General features: G+C 42.2%; 1 protein-coding gene across 1 annotated transcript in view; it reads right to left on the reverse strand.

The window, feature by feature from the left end:
* Nucleotides 1-23551, reverse strand: part of STPG4 (sperm-tail PG-rich repeat containing 4) — a 73292-nt gene extending 49741 nt beyond the window's left edge. Inside the window, exons 1-4 of the mRNA XM_073554058.1 lie at nucleotides 23537-23551; nucleotides 9211-9276; nucleotides 7410-7661; nucleotides 3461-3525 (exon numbers count right to left, since the gene is read on the reverse strand). Coding sequence (XP_073410159.1) covers nucleotides 3461-3525; nucleotides 7410-7661; nucleotides 9211-9276; nucleotides 23537-23551 — 398 coding nt within the window. The remainder of the gene's footprint in view (nucleotides 1-3460; nucleotides 3526-7409; nucleotides 7662-9210; nucleotides 9277-23536) is intronic.
* Between the last annotated feature and the right edge of the window lie 975 nt (nucleotides 23552-24526).

The following is a 24526-nucleotide window of genomic DNA, read 5'->3' on the forward strand; positions in this document are numbered from 1 at the left end:
ATTCTGCTATGAAGAACTCTGTGAAATATAAATATATATATATATATGTTTGTCACAATGACATGTATGTATGTATATATGTATTCTATGTGTATATATCTATTCTTTCTTTCTTTATTAAACCTGTCAGTGTGAGTTTACTGTATAGCACACTGAATTGCCGGCTTTTCTAAAAGACACCGGGTGCGTATTTCTCGCAAGTCACATGTGTGGTCCGTGTGTAATCCGTATTTTTTGCGCACCCATAGACTTGCATTGGCGTATTACGGGCGTAGTACGCTGACAACTGCAGCAGGCTGCGATTGGTACGGGCCGTAGAATACGCCCGAGAAATATACGGCTGTTGGGAGCAAACCCATAGAGAATAATTTGTCCGTGTCTAATGCGTGCTTTTAACGCCTCTCACTCGTCCGTATTCCTCGCCAGTGTGACCGCGGCCTAAGGACGCGCCAACTACACATGGGTGGAGAAGCTTGTAAGACAAGTGAACATTCATACAAATATTTGTTTTGCGCCGAGTAGGCAACGCACCACATTCGGTCAGCACATGGACCAATGTTAGCTTATGTGCCTGTGCACAAGGGAAATTACCCTCGTTGACCATCGGTACGTGTGGGAGAAACACAACATGTGCCAGTCTGGTCTAATTTATGGACAAGACTAGAGTATGTAAATAGCAGGCAGATCATGCATCATGTGGATGGGCACACGGAGCGGCGCACGGGGCCAGTCATGTTTGCATTTTGTGGATGTGATAGCTCCACAATGTTTAGCACTTGTCTGAAAAAAAAGGCAAACTCACAAATTCAAGTCAATTCACCGGACCGTAAAATTAGTTAAAATTGGATGCAACGCTCTGAAGAAAAATTGTCCTTTTTTCCTATTACGGACCCCTGAATGTGCATTGTAGTTTGTCACATGGCTTAGGCTCATTCAAATATATTTTTTATTGTATTTTCCATGTACGAGAAAAAATGACCTATTATTATAATCAGACTTTCAGCAGCGTTTTATCGGAGTGTCATCAGTTTTTCTTGAATGTGGAGCGGAAATTTTTATTTTCTCCCCCTTCTTCTGTGAAAATCGGACCACGCAGATGTCATCCAAGTGTGGTGCAAATTTTTCTCGGACCGATAGACTTGCATTGTTGATGGTGATCGGACCCTTGAATCAAAATTAAACTTGTCTCTGTTATTTTCTGCGGACAACTTGGTCTGAGAAAAAAATTGGACATGTACACAGCCCCATAGACTGTCACAAGCACGAGTGTTGTCCGTAAAAACTACGGATTGTGCTCGTATGAGAAAATCAGACTTGTGAGCGAGTACCTAATAGTGATGAGCGAGCCTGCTCAGATAGGGTGCTATCCGAGAATGCTTGTGTCCTAATCGAGTATTTTCGGCGTGCTCGAATAATATGCTTCCGTCCCTGTCTCGCGGATGTTCGAAAGACATGTAGGGATTGCCTGTTTGTCGGGCCAAACAACCGCGAGACTTGCAGCCACCGCGACTCAAGCATATTTTTCGAGCACACCGAAAATACTCACTTAGGACACGAGCAGGCTGGGATAACGCCTTATCTAAGCACGCGTGCTCTTCACTAGAACCTAAGGATCATTAGTAGCAGGACAGGTGATAGTGACGAAGAATTGAATTTGCAAATAGCATAGTGGAAGGGAAGCTCATCTATCCTTTCTACTTCTTTTGCTCTAGGTGTCCTGCGGTCAGCCTTATTAAGAAAATAAATAATTTTATTTTTAGATTTAGGGAAGGGTGAAACATAGCGGACTGCACGCGACTAATGCGCAGCAGAGGTGGAGCCATGATTCGGTCACTTCCTGACAGTTGCATCAGTCAACAAACAGAATAAAAATTGATTGATGATGTACTGTTTGTGTAAAAACCATGCAAACATTAACAATAAATATTCATAATCTATTTGACAACCTCTGATCTGATTTTTTTGGCCTGCGCACAAATAGACGTGGCGAGTCTCATCTGAAATACGGAAGACACTAGAGCATGCTGCAATTTTTTTCACACCGACACTCAGTCCGTATGGAAAATGGTCATCTAAACAGCCATATTCAATAACATTAGTGATGTCAGTTTTTTCCCCGGACTGCAGTCGGACCAAAAATATGGCTGTGTGAATATAGTCTAAGAGCTCATGCCGACGAATGTATAAAATCGGACTTCTGCTGTGATGGACAACACACTGACTCATGTTATTCCATTGGGCTATCCATGATTTTCCTTCAGTCTGAATGTCCGGGAGAAAAAAAAAATGCACTCTTTTTCTTGGCTTGATAAAGGCCCTGCATGGCCAAAACGTTGCTATTTTTTGTATACTGGTGTCAATAAAAATATATTTTGTGGAAGGAAGATACCCGTTGCCTTGGAGTCTTGGCGCATGTGCAATTTTTACAACCTAGAGGATGCGCTGTACCAAGTCTGCACGGGACACGGAGTGGTGCATGGGATATACCCTCTATAAATGTCCGTAAAAATAATGTCAGTGTGCCCTACTTTCTAGTGTATATCGGATAAGACTCCGCAGCCGGCCTTAGGCTTCTTTCACACATCAGGTTTTTCCCGACAGGCAGGATCCGGCTATTTTTAAAAAAATCGGATCCGGCGTAAATTGTGGAAAATTGATGAAACGGATCCATTTTTATGCTGGATCCGTCTAGCCTCACTGGCATTGTTTATATCTGTTTCCTGGGGGCTGGACAATTGGATCTGAGCATGCTCAGACTTAAAAAACTGGATCCGGTAGCCGGATCCCTCTTTTTCTGGGTCCAGCACATTCCGGCGCCCATAGACTTGCATTGTAGCAAAAAGCCGGACGCGACGCTGTCCGGTTTTTCGCCGCAGACAAAAAACGTTACTAGAGACTTTTTTTTCCAGACGCCGGAATGAAACATTTAGCCGGATCCGACGGAAACCGGAAGAAACGGAAGGCCATGCGACACGATCCAGCGCTAATACTATTCAATGAGACAAAACCGGATCCAGCGGCAGCTTTCACCGGATCCGGTTTTTTAACAAATAGCCAAATCCTGCCTGTTGGAAAAAACCTGATGTGTGAAAGTAGCCTTAGGCTAGGTGTAGACGACTACATCTTTCGTCTGAGTGAATCGGGTTGATTGTGCTAATCACACTCTGATGAGTGTGATCCGATTTTCTCAGATGCGGAGAAGATGGAAATTTTTTTTCCCAGCTTTTCCATTGTGTCAGTCCATGGAAATCAGACCCCACTCGCATGTCATTCGAGTGTTGTCCGATGGTTTCCATGGACTTGGTGACTTACATGGCCGACATGTGACATGTGCACGGTTTAATAGAATAACATTGGTCCGGGTACGAGCCGATGTTTTGTTGGATTGCACTCGGACTGAAAACATGGTCGTCTGTACAGGCCATTACACAAATTTATCAGTGGGAAATCTCCTACTTACTTGCAATCATGATGGGCCACAGGTGGGGCGATGAGATTATATTGACAGGGATCTGTGTTTATATCCTGCAAATGAGACGAAACAGGAATTATCAAAGAAGAAGAAGAAAAATATAAGGATTTCTTACCATTAGAACAGAGCTGTATGGAGTTATACTATCATATCCAAACACGTCTGGGAGACTGAATCGGGGCCTTTAATTTCATAAAATGCTTTACTGAATATGAATGAGGTTTTTTTAGGATTTTGGAGCAGATATGTTCCAATATCGTCCTCAAAAACGGCTTCAACCTCACTTTGAATGAATACTCTTCCTATTGACTTGAATATAAAATCCACTTTGTTGTTCATATGAGGTTTTCTAATCATTTAATTTCTTTTAAGGTTTCGAAAAATGCCCTGTGGAAAATAAAAGATATTCTCTGAGGTGGAATCTGCTCCAAAATTGACGCCGACAAGTCAAAAGGCTGCAAAAAAAAAACTTCAGAAAAAAAAAAGCTTCTTAATCTCTTCAAAACCCCTTCAGAAACGCTTGGGTTTGGTTCCCAGTTTCAGTGTATTGACGTGGATTTATCTGGTTGAAAAATCCACATCTAAAGAAAGTGTTGAAGCACATGATTTTTGGTTTGGTTTTAGTTTTGATTTTTGTTAAGAACATGTGATTTTTTTATGCATTTTTTATAGTTTTTTTTTTTAGTGTGGTTCTTTTATGTGTTTTTTAACTAAAACATTGACACATTTCTACTGCAAAAAAATCTTTCCAAAAATGTATAAAAAAATGATAAAATATTTATGTGTGATAAAATGCACCAAAGAAGGAACATAAAGCTTTTTTCTAACTCAACAGGTGGACCATAGGTGAGTTTTCTCATTCAAAAGAAAGGAAAGCTTGTTGCAAGCAGATTTCAAGTATTTTTTATATCGATTTTAGCACATTACAGACAAAGGAACAAGTTTAAAAAAAACTTCATTCTAGCATATTCTAAAAAGAAAAAAAAAGAAAAAAAATACCAAAATGTAAAATTTCACTTGAAATACTCTTTGGCTTTTTCCACCTCCAAAAAACTCTGAATTAATATACCGTAATCTAACAGGGGAAGGAAATGAAAAGAAATATCTCCTCAAAACAGTAATGTATAAAAGCACTATAGTAGCATATGATGCTGCCGAAAACTGTACTTGACGTAAAGCTTTACTAAAAATTAATTCATAATGGCTCCTTTGTTATGTGAATAAGGCTGTGTGCACACGGCATCTTTTACACAGCAGCCAACTTTTCACAAACGAAGCTGCTTCAGGAAAGCACCGGCAGTCATTTTCCTGGTATGGTTTAGTCAGCGGTTTTGCCATCGTTCTTGTGATGGGTCGACCACTGGCACGTTTTACTCTATAAGGGTAGTCTCACAAGTCCAGATAATTCCGGTACCGGAAAAAACAGTACCGGAGCTATCCGTGTCCATGTGGATACGTGGTACATCCGTGTGGCAACCGTCTGCCGCACGTGTGCCACATCAGGACCACCCTGACGGCCACCGGGGAAGAAGCGCTACAGTAAGCGCTGTTCCCCGGTGGCTGGTGCTAAACACGGCTGTCATTCTTCTCTCCTGCTCTGTCGGCAACAGCGAGCAGGAGAGAAAGAATGAATGAAAACCTGACATGGGGTCCCCCTCTGTTTGTGAACCAACCAGACGAAACTCACAGCTGGGGGCTGCTATTCTCAGGTTGGTAAGGGGCCATTGATCTTGGCCCCCCCTCAGCCTCAAACAGCAGCCCGAAGCTGCCCAGAAAAGGCGCATCTATTAGATGTTGTTTTTTGTGGTGCTTTTTCTGGTGTATTGCAGGTGGAATTGGCCTGAAAAGACACCATGTGCACATACCCTAAAACTGCTGTTGTGAGGGTTTTTTTTTTTTTTTTTTTTACAGACTATGTAAAAAGGAAAGTCAATATGTCAATGTTTTTCGTCCACCTGTCCTTACACCAGTGACACAGAACCTTTCACAAATGTGTCATAGTAACTGACTGCACCTTATTTTAATATACGGCAAGTATAGCCTATACCTATAGGCAATACTTACCGTATAGAAAAATAAGGTGTAGTCAGTTACTATGACACCTATACCTATAGAGTTTACCTGTATAGTTGTTACCGTGGGCAAGAATGACTTCAAGCTGCAAAAACTAGAACAGAGCCCCCACCATCACCACCAACCATGTGCCATTTTTTAATATTGCTACCATGTTTGAGCCCCTGCCTGTATTTGGGCATGGGTGCCTCTGTTACCTCTGCCACCACTACAACTAATATGTATATAAATAATAATCTCCTAGTGGGATAAATGTAAGGTAGTATATCTGAAGAATACAGGCAGTGCTCAATAAAACAGGATTGCTGGCACTCAACATGTTGCATCTGATATTTGTAGCTTTGCCTGGGGGAAAAAGTGACATTAAATATGTCTGTATTTTATTCACCAAGTGAAGGGAGAAATAGGACACAGGAATCCAGCACTAAGGAAAGGTGAAAAGGTTTACTCGCTAATATGGCTCCAGTTGACAACCGGACTCCCAGCAATATAAAATAGCCCTTGGCTACAAAACTCTATAATTCATGAAGGGTACCGCACCGTCCAGCCGGTAATTCACCGAGGAGCTGCAATGTGTGCGGCTTCTTCTAAGCTACAGAAGTGTAGGGCAGATACGTTTTGATCCCAGGGACACCTATCCATTAGTGGAATATGTCTAGTATAATATCTATAGGATAAAATGAAATTTATTTTTTTTATAGCAATCTATTATGTAACAGAAGATTTGGTCCAATACTAAACCCACTGCCCCCCAAACAAAGGTCATTGCAAGGCAAAAACCATGACCTGGCCTTACAGCATTGTTTTTCTGATGTTATTTGCATGTTTTATTTTACCATATAAGTTTGTATTCTGCAATGTTTGACTTCATACATTTGGTGCACCTTAGCACAGAGGTTACAGTCTCTTAATGGGTGTGATGGCTATAATGGCACTGAGCATCATGGTTGCATGACACATGACGACACAATGCTTGGTGGTTATACTTCGGGTTTAGGCACGGAGCTTTTCTCTTTACACTTGCTCATAATCTCTGTAGACATCACAGAGTAGTCTGCAACCACTAGCAGAAGTGGTGTACCTTTAACCTCTTGGACCCAACAGCATTAATCTCCAAAAGAGACCCCAACTGTCATGGGTATTTAACAGTACCGGTCTTTTCATATGGGCCAAAGGGACTTTTTTTTACCCCTTCCTAGACTCAAGGGCCCGTGTGTGACTGATGTCAGAGGGCAGTAGTCAAGGGCGAACTGTTACTCCATGTCGCCCATGCACTTTACATGATAATCGTGCCCCAGTCCCAATGTGCTGTCACATGTATGGTGCGTTATACTCACTTGCAGGCCGCAGGCCTCAGCTGTCTCTAGGTCTTGAACTTCAGGTACTGCCGCACATGAACCAGGGGACACTCAGTTTGTTTTAATACACAGAAGTTTACTCAACAGTTCAAGTGCATCAGATTGTAACGCAGTATCGGCTATAACACTCTCAGCTTCTTGTTTCCTTAGTTCATTACAGCGGTTTTTCCTGGACTATCCCTATGTTCACTGATACTGTCAGCCCCAGGGATTCCCAGTCCAATTTCGCAGTACACACACGATCCTTTACCTCCAGACTCGAACCTATGGTCTTATAGGTATTCAGGAAGCTATATGTTTGAAATGGGAGACCCACGGCCAGTTGGTGAATGGATAGATGTGCAGTGGCATTGCTGTCACCCACTTGCTACCTAGCTAACTCACCCTGACCACCAGCATCTGAATATCTATGTAGACTGGACACTCGATAACAGAAAATACTAAGAGTTGTCACCTAAATAGCAAAAAGCAGTGTATATACAATGCTAGTTACCAGTTCATCTTACCTTATCCTTCACCCCGAGGAGGACAGCACTTCTGGATGTGCTGCGGAATGAAGAAGGACGTGGAAGTTGTTCCACCAGATCACTAAATTCGCAAAACTTGTAGCAGCCGGGTAATAAAGCTTCTCCAGATCCAGCTGCGCTCAAGGGCTTTTTCCGTCCTTGCCCTTTGAAGCTGTATGTTTGCTGAACAGGATTAAGTTTTGCATCTTGGAGAAAATCACGGACATTATAAGTCCCCGGACGGGGGGATTCCTGATGACACAAAGCAATTAAAGAGTTTTCAATACATTTATGATATATGATCATATATAACTTTTTTCTTTAATATAAAACCTTATATGTACTAATATTAACATCTATGTCTATACATACATACATACAGTGAGGGAAATAAGTATTTGATCCCTTGCTGATTTTGTAAGTTTGTCCACTGACAAAGACATGAACAGTCTATAATTTTAAGGGTAGGGTTATTTGACACTTTTTTTTTGCTTCTGATTACGCATTACTTTCCCGATTTCATTTTGTGATAAAGGGAAGTGTTGAAAAGCCCTGGATCACTGAAGTTAGAAATCAGATTTAGGAATTTTAGTCTCCAAAGTAAAAGCCACTAAATGTCTCTTTTCTGTCAACCTTGCTCTATCTGTCCACTGTGAGCTGTTCCTGTGTATAGCAGCAGAGATACCCCAGTCATATTATAGTAGGTGGGGGTGAGTCATATTATAGTAAGTGGGGGTGAGTATCTCTCTACAGGAAGAGGAATCTTTATCTCTCCTCTCTTGTTAGGTATTAACAGAAAGGTGGACTTTCAGTTCAGTTCAGGCAAGTCATTGGACAGTAGCAGAAGCAATATAGGGAAGGGAGGCATAGAAAGTTCCAGAACCTTATGGACTGGCAGAATACTGGAGAAGAGGGGAAAGAAAGAAGAGTGGATGGCAAGTTACAGCGCATAGGAATCTATATGGTTCTTGGACAAATAGACTGGTATGTGCCCCAAAAGCAGTTTTAAAATGTTGGGGATGGAGGGGGGGGCGAAAGCAGCTAGGCAATGCTTTTCTGCAGGTTTTGTGTGAAAGAACAATAAAATGTCCTTGATGTGTCTGTCTTAGGCTGGTTTCACATTCGCGCTTTTTAAGCGCACGCACGGCCGGGGGTAGCTCCGCCCCCGAGCCGGCTCTCTGCCCGGCGTGCCCGCCCCTTCCTTGTAGCGCCGCCTCCTAGCGCACAGCGGCGCCTGCGATCGTCGCACCCTATCTTTAGCATAGGGTGCGCAGATCGTGCGCAGGCCGTGCGCTAGTTGCGCTTTGACCTGCGCTGCGCACTTTTGACGGTGCGCCGTGCGCGCCAAAATCAAACTTTTCGGATTTTGGCGCGCACGGCGCACCGTCAAAAGTGCGCAGCGCAGGTCAAAGCGCAACTAGCGCACGGCCTGCGCACGATCTGCGCACCCTATGCTAAAGATAGGGTGCGCCGATCGCAGGCGCCGCTGTGCGCTAGGAGGCGGCGCTACAAGGAAGGGGCGGGCACGCCGGGCAGAGAGCCGGCTCGGGGGCGGAGCTGCCCCCGGCCGTGCGTGCGCTTAAAAAGCGCGAATGTGAAACCAGCCTTTTTCTCTACATGTTGAGGTGAACTTGCTGCACTAGGGTGAATGACCTGGATATTACCTGAATGCATGAATGTGTGCTGCTGCACATTGTGGCAGCTATATGACTGTGACATTTACAGTACAGACATGCATAGCCGAGTGACGGGAAGACCCGGACCCTCGCCCTGCACTCTAATATATGACTTGCATGCTTACCCTGAATGAATATAACCACCATGCATCCCTCTCTGTAAAAAGCTTTTCCTGCTCACTGTCTGGATCCTGTTAAGAAGAACAAATCCACAATTAGCTGCAATAAATATTAATTATTTCCATAGATAAATATTTATTTATTCCATAGATAACATTAGCATGTGAACTAAACTACTAAAAGTGTCTACTAAATAAAAAGCATGTCACTAATAGTGACAGTCATGATCCAGTGGTTTCCATAATAACTGTGATAAAGATAACTAGCGAGTATATATGACCACTTGTGGACTCAGACGGAAAAGGACAAGAACATTATAAGAAATCTTTGCACTCTAATAGCTCATCATAATACTCAATTCCACCTGCTTTAGAGCTAGAAACGGTCCCCCTTACATCTTGGGGCCCCATGCAGCTGCACAGTTTGCACCAATGGTATGTCCGCCCCTGAGTACGAACATACATGTTCTGCTTGCTGCAAGAAATTCAAATGTTCCATAACATTTACACCCAGAGCTGCAAACACTTTACACATAAATACCTAATAATTGACACAAGTGCAACATCTCCTGTATATGTTTAATAGGAATATTCCGAAGATGTGATATACAATGGTGCCATACATACCAGTTTCTTGTCTTAAAGGGGTGATCCAACGTGAAAAGTAATTTTCATTCTAAATCTATATCCATTTAGTGTCATAATCTAAACTATTTTCTAATATACTTAAATTAAAAATGTCCTATTCTTCTTCATTTGAGAATACCAGTGCATGCTGGGATATTCAAAGAGTCATCAGGTGGTAGAGGCTGCATTCACTGCCGCAGCCCCTGCCCCATCCTTGAAACATCATCTGCATTCGTTTCAGGTGCCGGGCAATGTGCACAATGACAGTGCGCTCTCTGTTTCCAGCTCAGATCAGCAGTAACGAGTGCTTTTAGTGTGCGGTGTCAGAATACCCAGTGTGCAGAGACCAGTGATATCACTTGAAGGGCGGACTGGACACTGCATGATGGTTTGTCTGACAATTCATTCTGTTGCAGGCTTATTACTGCTGATCTGAGATGGAGAGAGAGTGCACTGTCATTGTGCATATTGCACAGGGCACATAGCGCAATGATTAGCCCAGCATTTGAAACAACCATCACTGATGACGCTTCATTTCATGGAGGGGGCAAAGGCTGCGGCAGTGATAGCAGCCTTTAACCCCTGCTGATGCATTGTATGAGTATCCCAGCATTCATTGATATTCTCAAAGTGTCATAAAAGAAGAAGTAGGGGTAGAAAAGAGAAGCCGTTATTATTGTGAGGCAAGGGTAGGGAATGTTTAATTCAAGTATGTTAGAAAATAGTTTATATGCAATTAAATAGGTTGGGATTTCAAACAAAAATTAGTTTGAACTTCAAACCACTTCTTTATCCCCTTCCTGACATGCACTATATATGTAACTGTGTTCCCGCAAACCGCCATATATATCATAGATTCGTAGAGTTGGAAGGGACCTCCTGGGCCATCTGGTCCATCCCCCTGCTCAAAGCAGGATTCGCTAAATCATCCCAGACAGATGTCCAGCCTCTGCTTGAAGACTTCCATTGAAGGAGAACTCACCACCTCTCGTGGCAGCCTGTTCCACTCATTAATCACTCTGTCAAAAAGTTTTTTCTAATATCTAATCTGTGCCTCCTCCCATTCAGTTTCATCCCATTGCTTCTGGTCGTTCCTTGTGCAAATGAGAATAAAGATGATCCTTCTGCAATGTGATATTTGTAGACAGTTATTAAGTCTCCTCTCAGTATATATATATATATATATATATATAGTGCTATGATCGCGCGGGCTCACGCTGAGAATTGCTGCGATCAACTGCGCGGGTGTCAGCACTATACGAGAGCTGATACTCTGCAGCAACACCCACAATCAAGGCTAGCACCGATCACAGGCATTTAGCCCCTCTGATGCCACTGTCAACAGTGACAGCAACATCGCAGGGCATCACAGAGGGAGGGAGCTCCCATGATGACCCCGGGCTGAAAGATACTCAAAGCACAAGTGGACGCCTCCTCATCTGCTTGTCAGACGCTGATCTAATGCTCTACAATGCAGAAGCATTGCAGAGTATTAGATCAGCAATCTGTCACTGGGACAATGTCGAAAAGTTAAAAATAAAGTTAATAAAGATTGTAAAAATATTTTTAACAAAATCACAAAATAAAGAAGAAAAAAAGAAAGAATATTAATCTAAAAAATACATTTATTTATGTAACAAAAAAATTACACATTTTGTATTGCTGCATCTGGAATGAACCAACCTATAAAACAATCCCACTAGTTAACCCCTTCAGTCAACATTAAAAAATAAAGAAAGGCAAAAAACTATGCTTTATCATCAAACCGCTAAACAAAAAGTGGAATAAAATGCGATCAAAACGAAAACATCATCTTGTCCTGCAAAAAACAAGCCGCCATACAACTCCGTCAGTGGAAAAATAAAAAATATATAGTTCTCAAAAAAAAGCGATGCAAAAACAATTCTTTTTTCTATAAACTAGTTTTCATTGTGTAAAAGCGCCAAAACATAAAACAAAGACATAAATGTTGTATCGCTGTAATTGTACTGACCCGAAGAATAAATATACCTTATCAATTTTACTACATGCAGAACGGAATAAAAAACTCCCATAAAACAATTCCTGAATTGCAGTTTTTTTTGTTCATTCTGCCTCCCAAAGTTGAAACAGAAAGCGATCAAAAAATGTCATGTGCCTAAAAATGGTACCAACAAAGACGACAACTTGTCCTGCAAAATAGCACGCCCTCATATGACTGTCAGCCAAAATATGGAAAAATTATAGCTCTCAAAATATGGGGATGGAAAAACTATTTTTTGCAATAACAAGATAACAAGAGACTTTTAGTGTGTGACAGCAGCCAAACATAAAAAACTGTATAAATCTGGTATCGTTGTAATTGCTCCAACCCAAAGAATAAAATTGTCTAATTGCTTGTACTGCACGAGGAACGGTGTAAAATATAAAGAAAAACAAATTCTTCACCTGCTGTTGATTTGTTCATTCCGCCTCCCAAAGATCACAGTAAGGTTCGGCTCACATTATCTGCGCTGAACGCTTACACCGGGGTTTCTGTATAAATCTTTGAAATATGTGATTTAGATGGAAGATTCCCTATAATGAGGCAGATGTAGGCAACGTGGATGTCGTCTGGCCACCTATGATCTGGCCGTGTCCATCTTTTTAGGCGTGCATAAAAGCGTGGTCTGGCACAGTTTTGTGCATTTCTGAAAAGAAGGACAACGCTGAACAATGGCCAGAGTCCAGAGTAACTCTGATGCTGCGTTATAGTGAATGGATCCCTTGGGGGTTTCATCCGAAGCCCGTCACTCGGAGTGTAGAGTGCCGGATAAATGTGATCCCAAAGCAACACCCTACTCAGGTCAGTCATCTGTCAATGGAAAAATAGGGGGCTTGTACAAATGCTCTGGAAAAGCACTATAGCTCCTTGTCCCCCAAAAGAAATTAAGAAAATTCTGCATTCCCAAATCCATGTGCCCCCTTCCTTCTGAGCCCAAGTGTGCATAAACCACCTTTAGCACCCACATGCTTGACATTTCTGTAGCGATGACAGCCCGCCTAATTTAAAGGTGCGTGTCTCCAGAAGCATGAGCCGGGGCACTACAACATACTGGTGACTGCAATGTACTGGGTACTACTACAATGGCATATACAAAAGAAGTTGCACTCTGTCATGCTAAAGCATGTAGAAATGGAATATATGAAATATGAATAGCAATACTGCTCTGGATTTATTCATATGTCATATATTCCATGTCTACATGCTTTAGCATGACAGAGTGCAACTTACTGAATGGTGCATTTTCTCTTGTTACTCTGGCAAAAATAAAAATAATGGGGCTAAAAGAACATTTTTTATTTTCATAGCTTAGTGTTATAAACTTCTGTGAAGTACCTGGGGGTTAGAGGTACTCAGCACACATCAAGATAAGTTCCCTAAGGGGTCAAGTTTCCAAAATGGTGTCACTTAGAAACATCAGAGGCTCTCCAAACGTGACATATTGTCCCCCAATTATTCCAGCAAATTTTACAATTTTACATTCAAAAAGTCAAATGGCACTTCTTCCATTCTGAGCCCTGCCGTGCGCCAGAACAGTAGTTTTCCCCCACATATGGGGTATCGGCGTACTTAGCAGAAATTGAACAACAAATTGTATGGTGCAATTTCTCCTGTTACCCTTGTGAAAATGGAAAATATGGGGCTAAAAAACATTTGTGTGAGAAAATGTGATTTTCTTTGGCTCAAAGTTATACACTTATGTGAAGCGCCTGGGGGTTCATGGTGCTCACCACACATCTAGATAAGTTCCCTGAGGTGTCTAGCATGGAACACACATACATCTCCTTTTTTGCTCCCCTTATTAAGCTATGGGTGATAATGTTAATTTCGCCACTATGGTAGTGGCCTCATATAACGTAAAGGGCTTACGTTCCCCGTGTAAGAGAAGCCAGGTAATAAACCTTTTGCATTCAAAAAAGTCTAGTATAGTCTTCCTGCAGGAGACACATTTTAAAAAGGGGAGAGACCCAGACATGTCTAGATCCCGTTACCCGACCTGGTACCATAGTACGGGTGGTTCGGCGTCTAGAGGAGTGAGCATTGCTATTAAAAAAAATGTTCCTTTTGTCTTACGCGATTGCCTATCAGACTCAGAAGGCAGATACATCATAATAAAGGGCCTTTTGGCGAACACTAAGGTTACCCTGTGTAACCTATATGCCCCAAATAGGAACCAGATTGGATGGCTGTGCAAAACAATGAATACCCTAAAGCTATTTACTGAGGGTTTGTTGCTGGTGGGGGGGGGATTTTAACGTATCACTTAATCCATCCTTAGACACCTCAACGGGCAGCTCGGCCCTTTCTCAAAGGGCGTTGAGAAAATTACACCTTTCTTTACAAAAAATGCATTTGATAGATCCCTGGAGAACACTCTTTCCCTCGGGCAGAGATTACACTTTTTATTCCCACCTGTACAGTAGCTATCACAGAATTGACTATTTATTGACACAAACAGCCAATCTCCCATTAGTCAAAAATGCGACTATAGACATAATCTCTCTCTTGGACCACGCTCCTATTTTTCTCGACATAGGCATAGTAACTCTACCGCGGCCAGCCAAGTCATGATCACTTAACGAGACATTATTAGACTCTGATTCCCACATTACGAAACTGACGGGCACTCTTGATTTCTTTTTCCTAACTAATTTACACTCAGTCCCGCCCCTACCTGTGGTGTGGGAATCTCATAAAGCAGTAATGAGGGGGGAATTTATAGCGTTGAGTTCCCATCTCAAAAAAGAAAGAACAAAACAGATTGTGTCTATATTACACCAAATTAATTCCCTTGAAAGATTACACAAGAGATCTCAAGTAAATAAGATACAAACTGAACTGACTGATCTAAGGAATTCACTAAAGAATCTTTTAAATATTCAATCGGCCAAAACTTATATGAGAAGTAAACAGAGGTTCTATCTCCATGGCAATAAAAGTAGTATGCTTATGTCTTCACTACTTAAGAAGCAGCAAGACAAGACATTTATTAGACAACTTAAAGCTTAGACGGCTCTTCAATTTTTGAGACCGCAGATATTGCCGAGGAGTTTAGATCCTTTTACGACAGTTTATACAATTTAAACATACCGTATAGCATGCAAGAACCAATAACGGCTATAGGAAAAATCAAAGAGTTCCTGACCCCACTAAATCTACCTAAAATAACCCCTGAAGGCCAATCCCCTACTGACAGCTCCAGTTACTCCTAAAGAAATTTTAGATACTCTTTCTACCATCCCAAACGGAAAGGCCCCAGGCCCAGATGGTCTCCCCATTGTATATTATAAAAAGTTCATAAAATCATTATTACCCCACCTGGTGTCTTTGTTTAATTCCTATTTGGAGGGCCAGCTCCCCCCTAAGCAATCCTAGGAGGCTTATATCACAGTTCTCCCGAAGGAAGGTAAGGACCCCAATTTGTGCGCCAGCTACAGACCGATATCACTGCTTTACGCAGACATCAAAATGTGGGCTAAATTATTAGCAGGCAGAATAAGCAATTTTTTACCCAAACTAATCCATGCTGATCAAGCGGGCTTTGTGAGGGGCAGGGAAGGGAAGGACAACTACACTAAGGCCATACAGTCTATAATGTTTGCCAAGACCCGAAATGTTCCCTTAGTTCTCCTGTCAACGGATGCCGAGAAGGGTTTTGACAGAGTGAGCTGGAGGTTCATGGAACAGGTAATGATTAAGTTTGGCTTCCCTCCTCAGTATATAACAGCAGTTCTCTCTCTCTATTCTCAACCGACGGCCAAGGTCAGGATCAACGGCACCCTGTCAAACAGTTTTGAGATTAACAACGGGGCTAGGCAGGGATGCCCTTTGTCGCCATCCTTGTTCATTTTAGTTATAGAAACTTTGATACAAAGCATCAGACAAGAACAACGCATAGAGGGGTTGTCAGTGGGTCGGGGAGTCACTCAAAACACTAGCTTTCGCAGATGATCTGCTTTTCCTTATTTCCAACCCGTCTCAGGCATTCCCGATCATCCTTCAAACTTTTCACCAATTTGGCCTCCTCTCTAATTTTAAAATTAATTTAACAAAATCTGAAGCGTTGAACATTACTCTCCCCCACTCTCAAATCTCCATCATTTGTACACAGATTCCATTCTCTTGGGCTAATAACTCTATTTAATATTTGGGAATATTAATAACTAGAGACCCCACTAACTTATTTCAAAGTAACTTCATTCCTTTAATTAAAAAGGTCAAAAACCTGATGCATAAATATAACCTACCCACATTATCCTGGATGGGTCGCATTAATGTGTTCAGGGCGTATATCATGCCTATCGTATTGTACGCCATGAACATGGTTCCGATTCAGATACCCCTGACCCCTGACCTTCTTCGGATCGTTAAAATCATTAATAGGAAAATTTATCTGGAAATCAAAACCGGCTAGGTTGCCATATAGGCTTCTTTCTTACCCTGTCTCCTCTGGGAGATTGGGGGTCCCGGATCCCCTTTTATACTATAAGGCTATTCATCTAAAAAAAAAAGCCTTTAAACCCTCGTTTATTTACTCCTGGGAAATGGAACTTAACACTACGTTCACTGAGGACCAAATTTCTAAAATGCTATCCAGTGCTCGGGGCTTTTCCAGGTGTGTACTCTTGCAGGAAAATTCCTATAAAATATTAACCAGGTGGCATTTGACTCCAGCAAGGCTCTTTCAGACGGGTCTAGCTGACAATGTTGATTGCTGGAGATGCCTCCACTCTGGAAGACACCACTCACATATATTCTGGGACTGTCCTAAACTGAGAAATTTTTGGGATGGCGTTGAGTTAGTTCTCAAAAAATTACACCTAATAAAGGCTAATCTTAGGGCTACGGAAGTTCTCCTTTCATGCCTGTGAAAAGATTTCTTACCAAAAAAGCGCGGTGTTCTCCCATTGATGCTAAGCGCTGCGAAACAGCTAATAGTTGCACATTGGAAAGATGTAGCACACCCCCACCATGATGGAGGAATGGTGCGTTAAGATAAATCAAATCTCTCGTCTGAGGAGCTGTCTAGCTGGGAGGTTTTTAATCATAGATCTTATGTGTCGACCTGGGCCCAGTGGACTAAATATCTAGAAGACAATCCTCCTTGAGAGAAATTTAGTGTCATTTGAAGTCTTCCTTGACCTGACAGCCTTTATACTAGTGTACCTGGCCCCACTGCTCCAACATGAAAGTTCACCCATGTTATTTTCTAAAGTACACTCATTGAACGCTCGTGCCCATGCCATCAGCTACATTCTGTTGATATTGATGATACTGTTCATTATTATGTATTCCCTTCTCCCCTTCCCTTCCTTCCCCCTTCTTTCTCCCCTACCCACATTTCCCTCCGGTCTTTCGTCCCCTTCCATCCTAAACCAACCCCTAATCAATACTTCGCCAGATATATCTGTGAAATGGTGTTGTGTTTAATGGTGCGATTTAAATTTGAAAATAAAGAATTAAAAAAAATAAATAAATTGTTTTGTAAATTTTGTTGGAAAAAGGCTGGTCGACTTTCAACCCTTATATCTTCCTAACAAAAAAAAGATTTTGTTTAAAAAATTGTGCTGATATAAAGTAGACATGTTGGAAATGTTATTTATTAACTATGTTGTATAATATAACTCCCTGATTTAAGGGAAATAAAAATTAAAAGTTTGAAAATTGCCGAATTTTCCAAATTTTTCCCAAATTTCCAAAACTTTCACAAATAAATACAAGTCATATCAAAAATTTTTTACAAGCATCATGAAGTACAATATGTCACGAGAAAGTATTCTCAGAATTGGTGGGATCTGTTGAAGCGTTGTAGAGTTAAAGTGACACTGGTCAGAATTGTAGAATTTGGCCTGGTCATGAGAGTACAAAACAGGCTTTGGGGTGAAGAAGTTAAGGTACCTCTAAGGGCTCATACCCACTTGCGAGAGACTCGCACGATTGTGATGCTTCGGAGAGCGCACAGTTCTCATGTCAATCAAGCAGGCCAGCATTGCTCCAGAGCCAGCAGGAAGCCGGAGGCTCAACAAGATGAGAAAACCATTTAAGGTGTAAATTAATATCCCACCCAATAAAGAGCCCCTGAAACTGACTATGGATAGCAGCTAAACCACAAATATCCATCTGTAGACAGCTGTTTCAGAAATCTTGTTCTTCATCAGTACAAAGCAGGGTACTGGTTGGTTGGGTGAGATGTAGTTGATGCAGCTCAAAGGGAAGTACTATTGAAATCCAGCTGGTGTTAGGAGTCTTACAAACAATTGTCCTGGGGAATATTATGCAAATTAACTCCACTTCCAAAAGGAAAAAAATAAACATATTGAAAATAACTATAATTATACCACATGTGAATATTAAGGAAATCCAGGTTTTTAAAGAGGCTGATCAGGGTTAAAATGTTAAGGGGTTTGCCCAGTCTAAAATAAAAAATCTGCAGTCACTCTGATTTCAGACTTGTGAATGCTCCCAGGGCACACACTGTGCGCTACGAGGATTCGTCATTGTCTGCTCCGGGAACGCCAGTGTCACTATCTACCTGCCCTCCATGTATAGTGCAGGGTTCTGTTACTCCCTACCTGCCCTCCATGTGTATTGCAGGGTCTGTCACTATCTACCTGCCCTCCATGTGTAATGGAGTGATCTGTCACTAACTACCCTTCATGTGTATTGCAGGGTCTGTCACTATCTACCTGCCCTCCATGTGTAATGGAGTGATCAGTCACTAACTGCCCTTCATGTGTAGTGTGGGGTCTGTCACTCTCTACCTGCCCTCCATGTGTAATGAAGTGATCTGTCACTAACTGCCCTCCATGTGTAGTGTGGGTTCTGTCACTCTCTACCTGCCCTCCCTGTTCAGTGCAGGGGTCTGTCACTCTCTACCTTCCCTCCCTGTGTAGTGCTGGGGTCTTTCAGTAGTGCAAGGGTCTGTCACTCTCTACCTGCCCTCCCTGTGTGATGCAGGGGTCTGTCATTCTCTACCTGCCCTCAATGTGTAGTGTGGAGTCTGTCACTCTCTACCTGCCCTCCATGTGTAGTGCCAGCTTCTGTCACTCTCTATCTGTCCTCCATGTGTAGTGCACGGGTCTGTCATGCTCTACCTACCCTCCATGTGTAGTGCGGGGTTGAAAACTATTTATCCCCCAGACATGGATTACAACGTGGGACGGAATGACAGACAGTTGAGAGATATTGTTGTTTTTTTTATTTTTTTATTTTTATTTTACAGGAGACGAGGGATTCAATGGAATGGGCATTAGGTCAGTATAACTGTTTGTCATGAACTCATTTTCTGCTCCACCAGTTGAGAGTTCCCGTTCCGTTCTCCCTCTGGTGGTGACAGGAGGTAGTGAGGTTGGTATTAGTGGTAGTGATCTGCCACCTGAAGAGGAAGATAACGATTGGATCTCTGGAGTATCAGACTGGATATAAGACAGCCGATGCCCTATCCTGGTGCTGGTGATTCAGTCTGCTTCTCTGGTCCTGGACTTCAGCTCTCTTCCAGTCTTCTCAAGTTAAGTTTGTTTTTTGCTATTGTTCACACTTGTGCTTGTTGGTCAATTCAGTTTTTTGTGTAATCAGCCTGCCCCTGCTGGGGTTATGCTGAATTCCCACTCCTATTTATCAGTATTTGCCAATCTGCTTTTTGTCCTTTATCAGATTGGCCTCTTTTTTGCTCTGTCTCAGAATATTTCAGAGTGCTGATATAGGTTTAGAAGTCGTGACTTCAGGGTTAATTTTGCTATCAGAAGTGTTGAACAATATTTTTGTAGTTTTTTTTTGGCAGATTGCAAACAGTGCCTTTCCTTTCCTGTCCTTTTTAGTTATCCGGGCCCCATCGTTTGCTCAGCCTATTTTCCTGCCTTTGTTTGTATTTTCATCTTGTTTCACCATCAATACATGTGGGGGGCTGACTTTCCTTTGGGGTCTGCTCTGGGGCAGTTAGTTTTCCTCTTTTCCTGCTTTAGGCTTATGTAGCTCTCCGGTTGTGACGAGGCGTCTAGGACCATCGTAGGAACGCTCCGAGACTGCTGCTAGTTGTGCGGTTAAGATCAGGGATCTGCAATCTGCATAGTTACCAACTTCTCTGGTTTTCTGAGACTTAGCTTGTTGTCTTTTTTCCCTCCTCGGTTACCCATTCATAACAACTGTTATTTTTAAATAAAAATGGAAACACGTGTTTTGTTTTATTTCAAATAAAGAACTTTATATTGTGTGTTTATTTATCATAAAAATATAGGATTAGTAATGGATAGGTGTCTTACCAATGCCTCTCCATTACTAAGCCTTGGGCTTGATGTCACCAGACAATACAAAGGTGACATCAACCCCAAAAATATGAACCCCACTTAACACCGCTAAAGGGCAAGTGGGAAGAGCCAGGCAAAGAACCAGAATTAGCGCATCTAATAAATGTGCCTTTTTTTGGTGGCTGCAGGCTGCTATTTTTAGGCTGGGGGGGTCAATATCCGTGGCCCCTTACCAGCCTGAAAATATCAGCCCCCAGCTGTCAGCTTTAGCTTGGCTAGTTGTCAAAATTATTTAAAATTATTTAAATAATTAAAAAAAAAAAAAAACAGCGTGGGGACCCCTGTATTCTTGATAACCAGCCTTGCTGACAGCTGAGGGTTGCAGCCCACAGCTTTCAGTTTATGCCTGGCTGGTTATCAAAAATACAGGGGGACCCAAGCTGTTTTATTTATTTATAGCGCCGGCTGATGAATACTCACATCGCCTGGTCTCACTGTTATTAATAGCAGCCAGTGTAGGCTGATGGAAGTAGTAGTCCCATCAGCCGCCATCTGCTCTCACTTGAATATAACTCTCATCATTCTCCCCTGCTCGCGCTGATAACAGCCAGAGCAGGGGAGAATGATGCGAGCCATGTTCAGCAGAACTGGTTTTATTTATTTTTTTATATCGTTCCTCATGTAATTAAAAGCTGTTAATGGGTCACGTCACTCTCACTTTCTTCAGATGTAACTGACATTCAGTGGAGGTCAGAGAGCAGCAGCAGCTCTCGCTTCTTCCAGTTGCCATTTTCATATGAAGGAAGTGAGAGTGAAGCAATCCATTAGCGGTTACTGATTGGCTGCAGTACTCACGTGACATAATGTCAAGCAAGTCTTGGGAGACCCAGCATCAATATCACTGGAATGGTGCCGGCCCTGGAAGTGAATACAGGCTCTTTTTATTCTACGTGAAGGAATGCTTTAATTGAGAAGGGGTTTCCCGACTAGTGGACAACCCCTTTATACACATATTTTGGGCTAAAAAGCAATTTTCCAATTGAGTTTCCATTAATATTTTGCAATCTTTACATGCTCATTTGTTTCCCTGCACATTGCTGGCTGTAGAATGAGTTAACTGAGAATTTGGCAGTGAGATTGTCCGGCCTTTTGTGATTTTTTTTGCAGCTGATTTACATTAGGGCTACTAGGTGACATGTGTAAAAATTGGTGCACACATTGTAACGCGGGCTCTGCGCATCTGTGCAGAGGAATAATGCGTGCACATAGTGTGCAAATAATCTCAGGGCACAAAGCCGGGAAAGCATCTCCAGTGACTCCCTTCATACTTGTACGGGCTTTCTCATCAGGCGGGAGGGCCATTTACCTGTCTCGATATCACATATTTTAGCTGGCAGGACTGATACCAACACAAAAACAAAACCCAGGTTCCTTCTGTAGCCTCTGTATGTTGCATCGTTTGCTTTCTGCAGCCTCTGTATGTTGCATCGTTTGCCTTCTGTAGCCTCTGTATGTTGCATCGTTTGCTTTCTGCAGCCTCTGTATGTTGCATCGTTTGCCTTCTGCAGCCTCTGTATGTTGCATCGTTTGCTTTCTGCAGCCTCTGTATGTTGCATTGTTTGCTTTCTGCAGCCTCTGTATGTTGCATCCTTTGCTTTCTGCAGCCTCTGTATGTTGCATCGTTTGCCTTCTGTAGCCTCTGTATGTTGCATCGTTTGCCTTCTGTAGCCTCTGTATGTTGCACTGTTTGCTTTCTGCAGCCTCTGTATGTTGCATTGTTTGCCTTCTGTAGCCTCTGCATGTTGCATCGTTTGCCTTCTGCAGCCTCTGTATGTTGCATCCTTTGCTTTCTGCAGCCTCTGTATGTTGCATCCTTTGCTTTCTGCAGCCTCTGTATGTTGCATCCTTTGCCTTCTGCAGCCTCTGTATGTTGCATCCTTTGCTTTCTGCAGCCTCTGTATGTTGCATCCTTTGCTTTCTGCAGCCTCTGTATGTTGCATCCTTTGCCTTCTGCAGCCTCTGTATGTTGCATCCTTTGCTTTCTGCAGCCTCTGTATGTTGCATCCTTTGCTTTCTGCAGCCTCTGTATGTTGCATCCTTTGCCTTCTGCAGCCTCTGTATGTTGCATCCTTTGCTTTCTGCAGCCTCTGCATGTTGCATTGTTTGCCTTCTGTAGCCTCTGCATGTTGCATTGTTTGCCTTCTGTAGCCTCTGTATGTTGCACTGTTTGCTTTCTGCAGCCTCTGTATGTTGCATTGTTTGCCTTCTGTAGCCTCTGCATGTTGCATCGTTCGCCTTCTGCAGCCTCTGTATGTTGCATCCTTTGCTTTCTGCAGCCTCTGTATGTTGCATCCTTTGCCTTCTGCAGCCTCTGTATGTTGCATCCTTTGCTTTCTGCAGCCTCTGTATGTTGCATTGTTTGCCTTCTGTAGCCTCTGCATGTTGCATCGTTTGCCTTCTGTAGCCTCTGTATGTTGCACTGTTTGCTTTCTGCAGCCTCTGTATGTTGCATTGTTTGCCTTCTGTAGCCTCTGCATGTTGCATCGTTTGCCTTCTGCAGCCTCTGTATGTTGCATCCTTTGCTTTCTGCAGCCTCTGTATGCTGCATCCTTTGCCTTCTGCAGCCTCTGTATGTTGCATCCTTTGCTTTCTGCAGCCTCTGTATGTTGCATCCTTTGCCTTCTGCAGCCTCTGTATGTTGCATTATCTATTGCTGGCTGCAGGTTAAGCTGGGTATGAGCTGGTTCTGACGATCTGGTTGGAGAGTTTGTAACGCTTTTATCTGTCTCTTTCTGACTTGCTTTCAGCTGATTTATAACCATAGACCACATCAAAGATGAATGTGCATGGATACAAAGAAACTAAGAATCAAGCGGTGCAAATTTTTTTTAATGAAACCTACATGCAAAATGATTTCTAGCCCCAAATATATGGACTTAAAAAGTCCCCGAAAGTGGACAACCCTATTAAGGCTCCCATGCCCATTTAGTTTATGGTCACCCAAAACCGCTGATTTTGATAGGACTGTGGGCATCTGATGCGTTTGAGAGCTTCGCAAAAATTGCAGCTCTGAGAATGGTCCATTGAAGAAACCTCTACGTATGATATAGATACTTTCATGTTGAGCACGGACCTGACATGAGACACTTAATCGAATGCCAAAAAGTTGACATAAACATGAAAATCAATAATCAATTATATTAAAAAACAACTTGAAAATATACAATATCCATGCAATGTAACCAGTCTAAACTTTCCTGCTGTCTAAACTTTCCTTTCTCATCAATCTCAACAAATATGCTCCCTCTGGGGCTCACACTGATCCAGAAGTTTATGTCATTCATTGTAGAAAATAAATGACCACCATATACGAAGAAAATGAGACAGATGGGGATGTTACCTTCTTCTGTCGCTTGATCGGCGGATTTCTCCCTCTTACCTTCACTTCTGCCATTTTACTAATTCTTGGTAACCAAAACAATGTATTATATGTTTCGCTGACATGTGGCCCAACCGGACAATCGAGACAATATCCCCAGCAGCTTCCTCATACCGGTAGTGCAATTGTTCGCCATGACACCTGCTTGCAGGCTATACAGAGCAGCTCAACCAGAGTGCTGGAGACCTGCTACGTGTAGCAGAAGAGATCAGAAGATGGCAGCTTCTAGTCTCCTCAGTTTAGAGGAGAAATCAAAACGCCAAAATTAATTTTTTTTTGCAACATTGCAAGAAAATGCAACAATGGGCGATCAAAACAATGTTTCTACCCCCAAATGGTATCAATAAAAATGACAGCTCGGCGCACAAAAATAAGTCCTCACCCTGCCCCAGATCTCAAAAAACTGTAAAAAAAAAAAAAAACTTTTTTTTTTTTTTTTTTTACAAATTTTGGATTTTTTTCACCACTTAAAAATTAACCAATACATGTTTAGTGTCTACGAACTCGTAATGATCGGGAGAATCATAATGTCAGGTCAGTTTTAGCATTTAGTGAACATGGAAAAAGAAAAAAAAAAAAAAAAACTGTTGTGGAATTGCACTTTTTTTTTTTTGCATTTTCACTGCAGTTGGAATTTTTTTTTCCCGTTTTCCAGTACACTGTATGGTAAAATCAATAGTGTTGTTAAAAAGTACAACTCGTCCCACAAAAAAAAAAAAAAAAAGCCATGGCACGGCTATATTGACGGGAAAATAAAAGAGTTATGGCTTTGGGAAGAAAGGGAACAAAAAACGCAAAATCCCAAGGTAGTGAAGGGGTTGAAGGTTCAGCGCTGTGCACAAACCAACTCCACAACGGGATGGTAGTACACCAGCAGGATGACCTCACGCCTCACAGCACCCAGACCGAGTCTCCTTGACTCCAGATCACAACAACAAGCACAAAATCACAGCAACAATGGCGGCCATGCAGCACCAACACCAAGTGAAT

Source organism: Dendrobates tinctorius, unplaced genomic scaffold (genome assembly GCF_039654945.1).
Source record: "Dendrobates tinctorius isolate UK_male_01 unplaced genomic scaffold, ASM3965494v1 ptg000205l, whole genome shotgun sequence".
In the NCBI taxonomy this organism is placed as follows: Eukaryota; Metazoa; Chordata; class Amphibia; order Anura; family Dendrobatidae; genus Dendrobates; species Dendrobates tinctorius.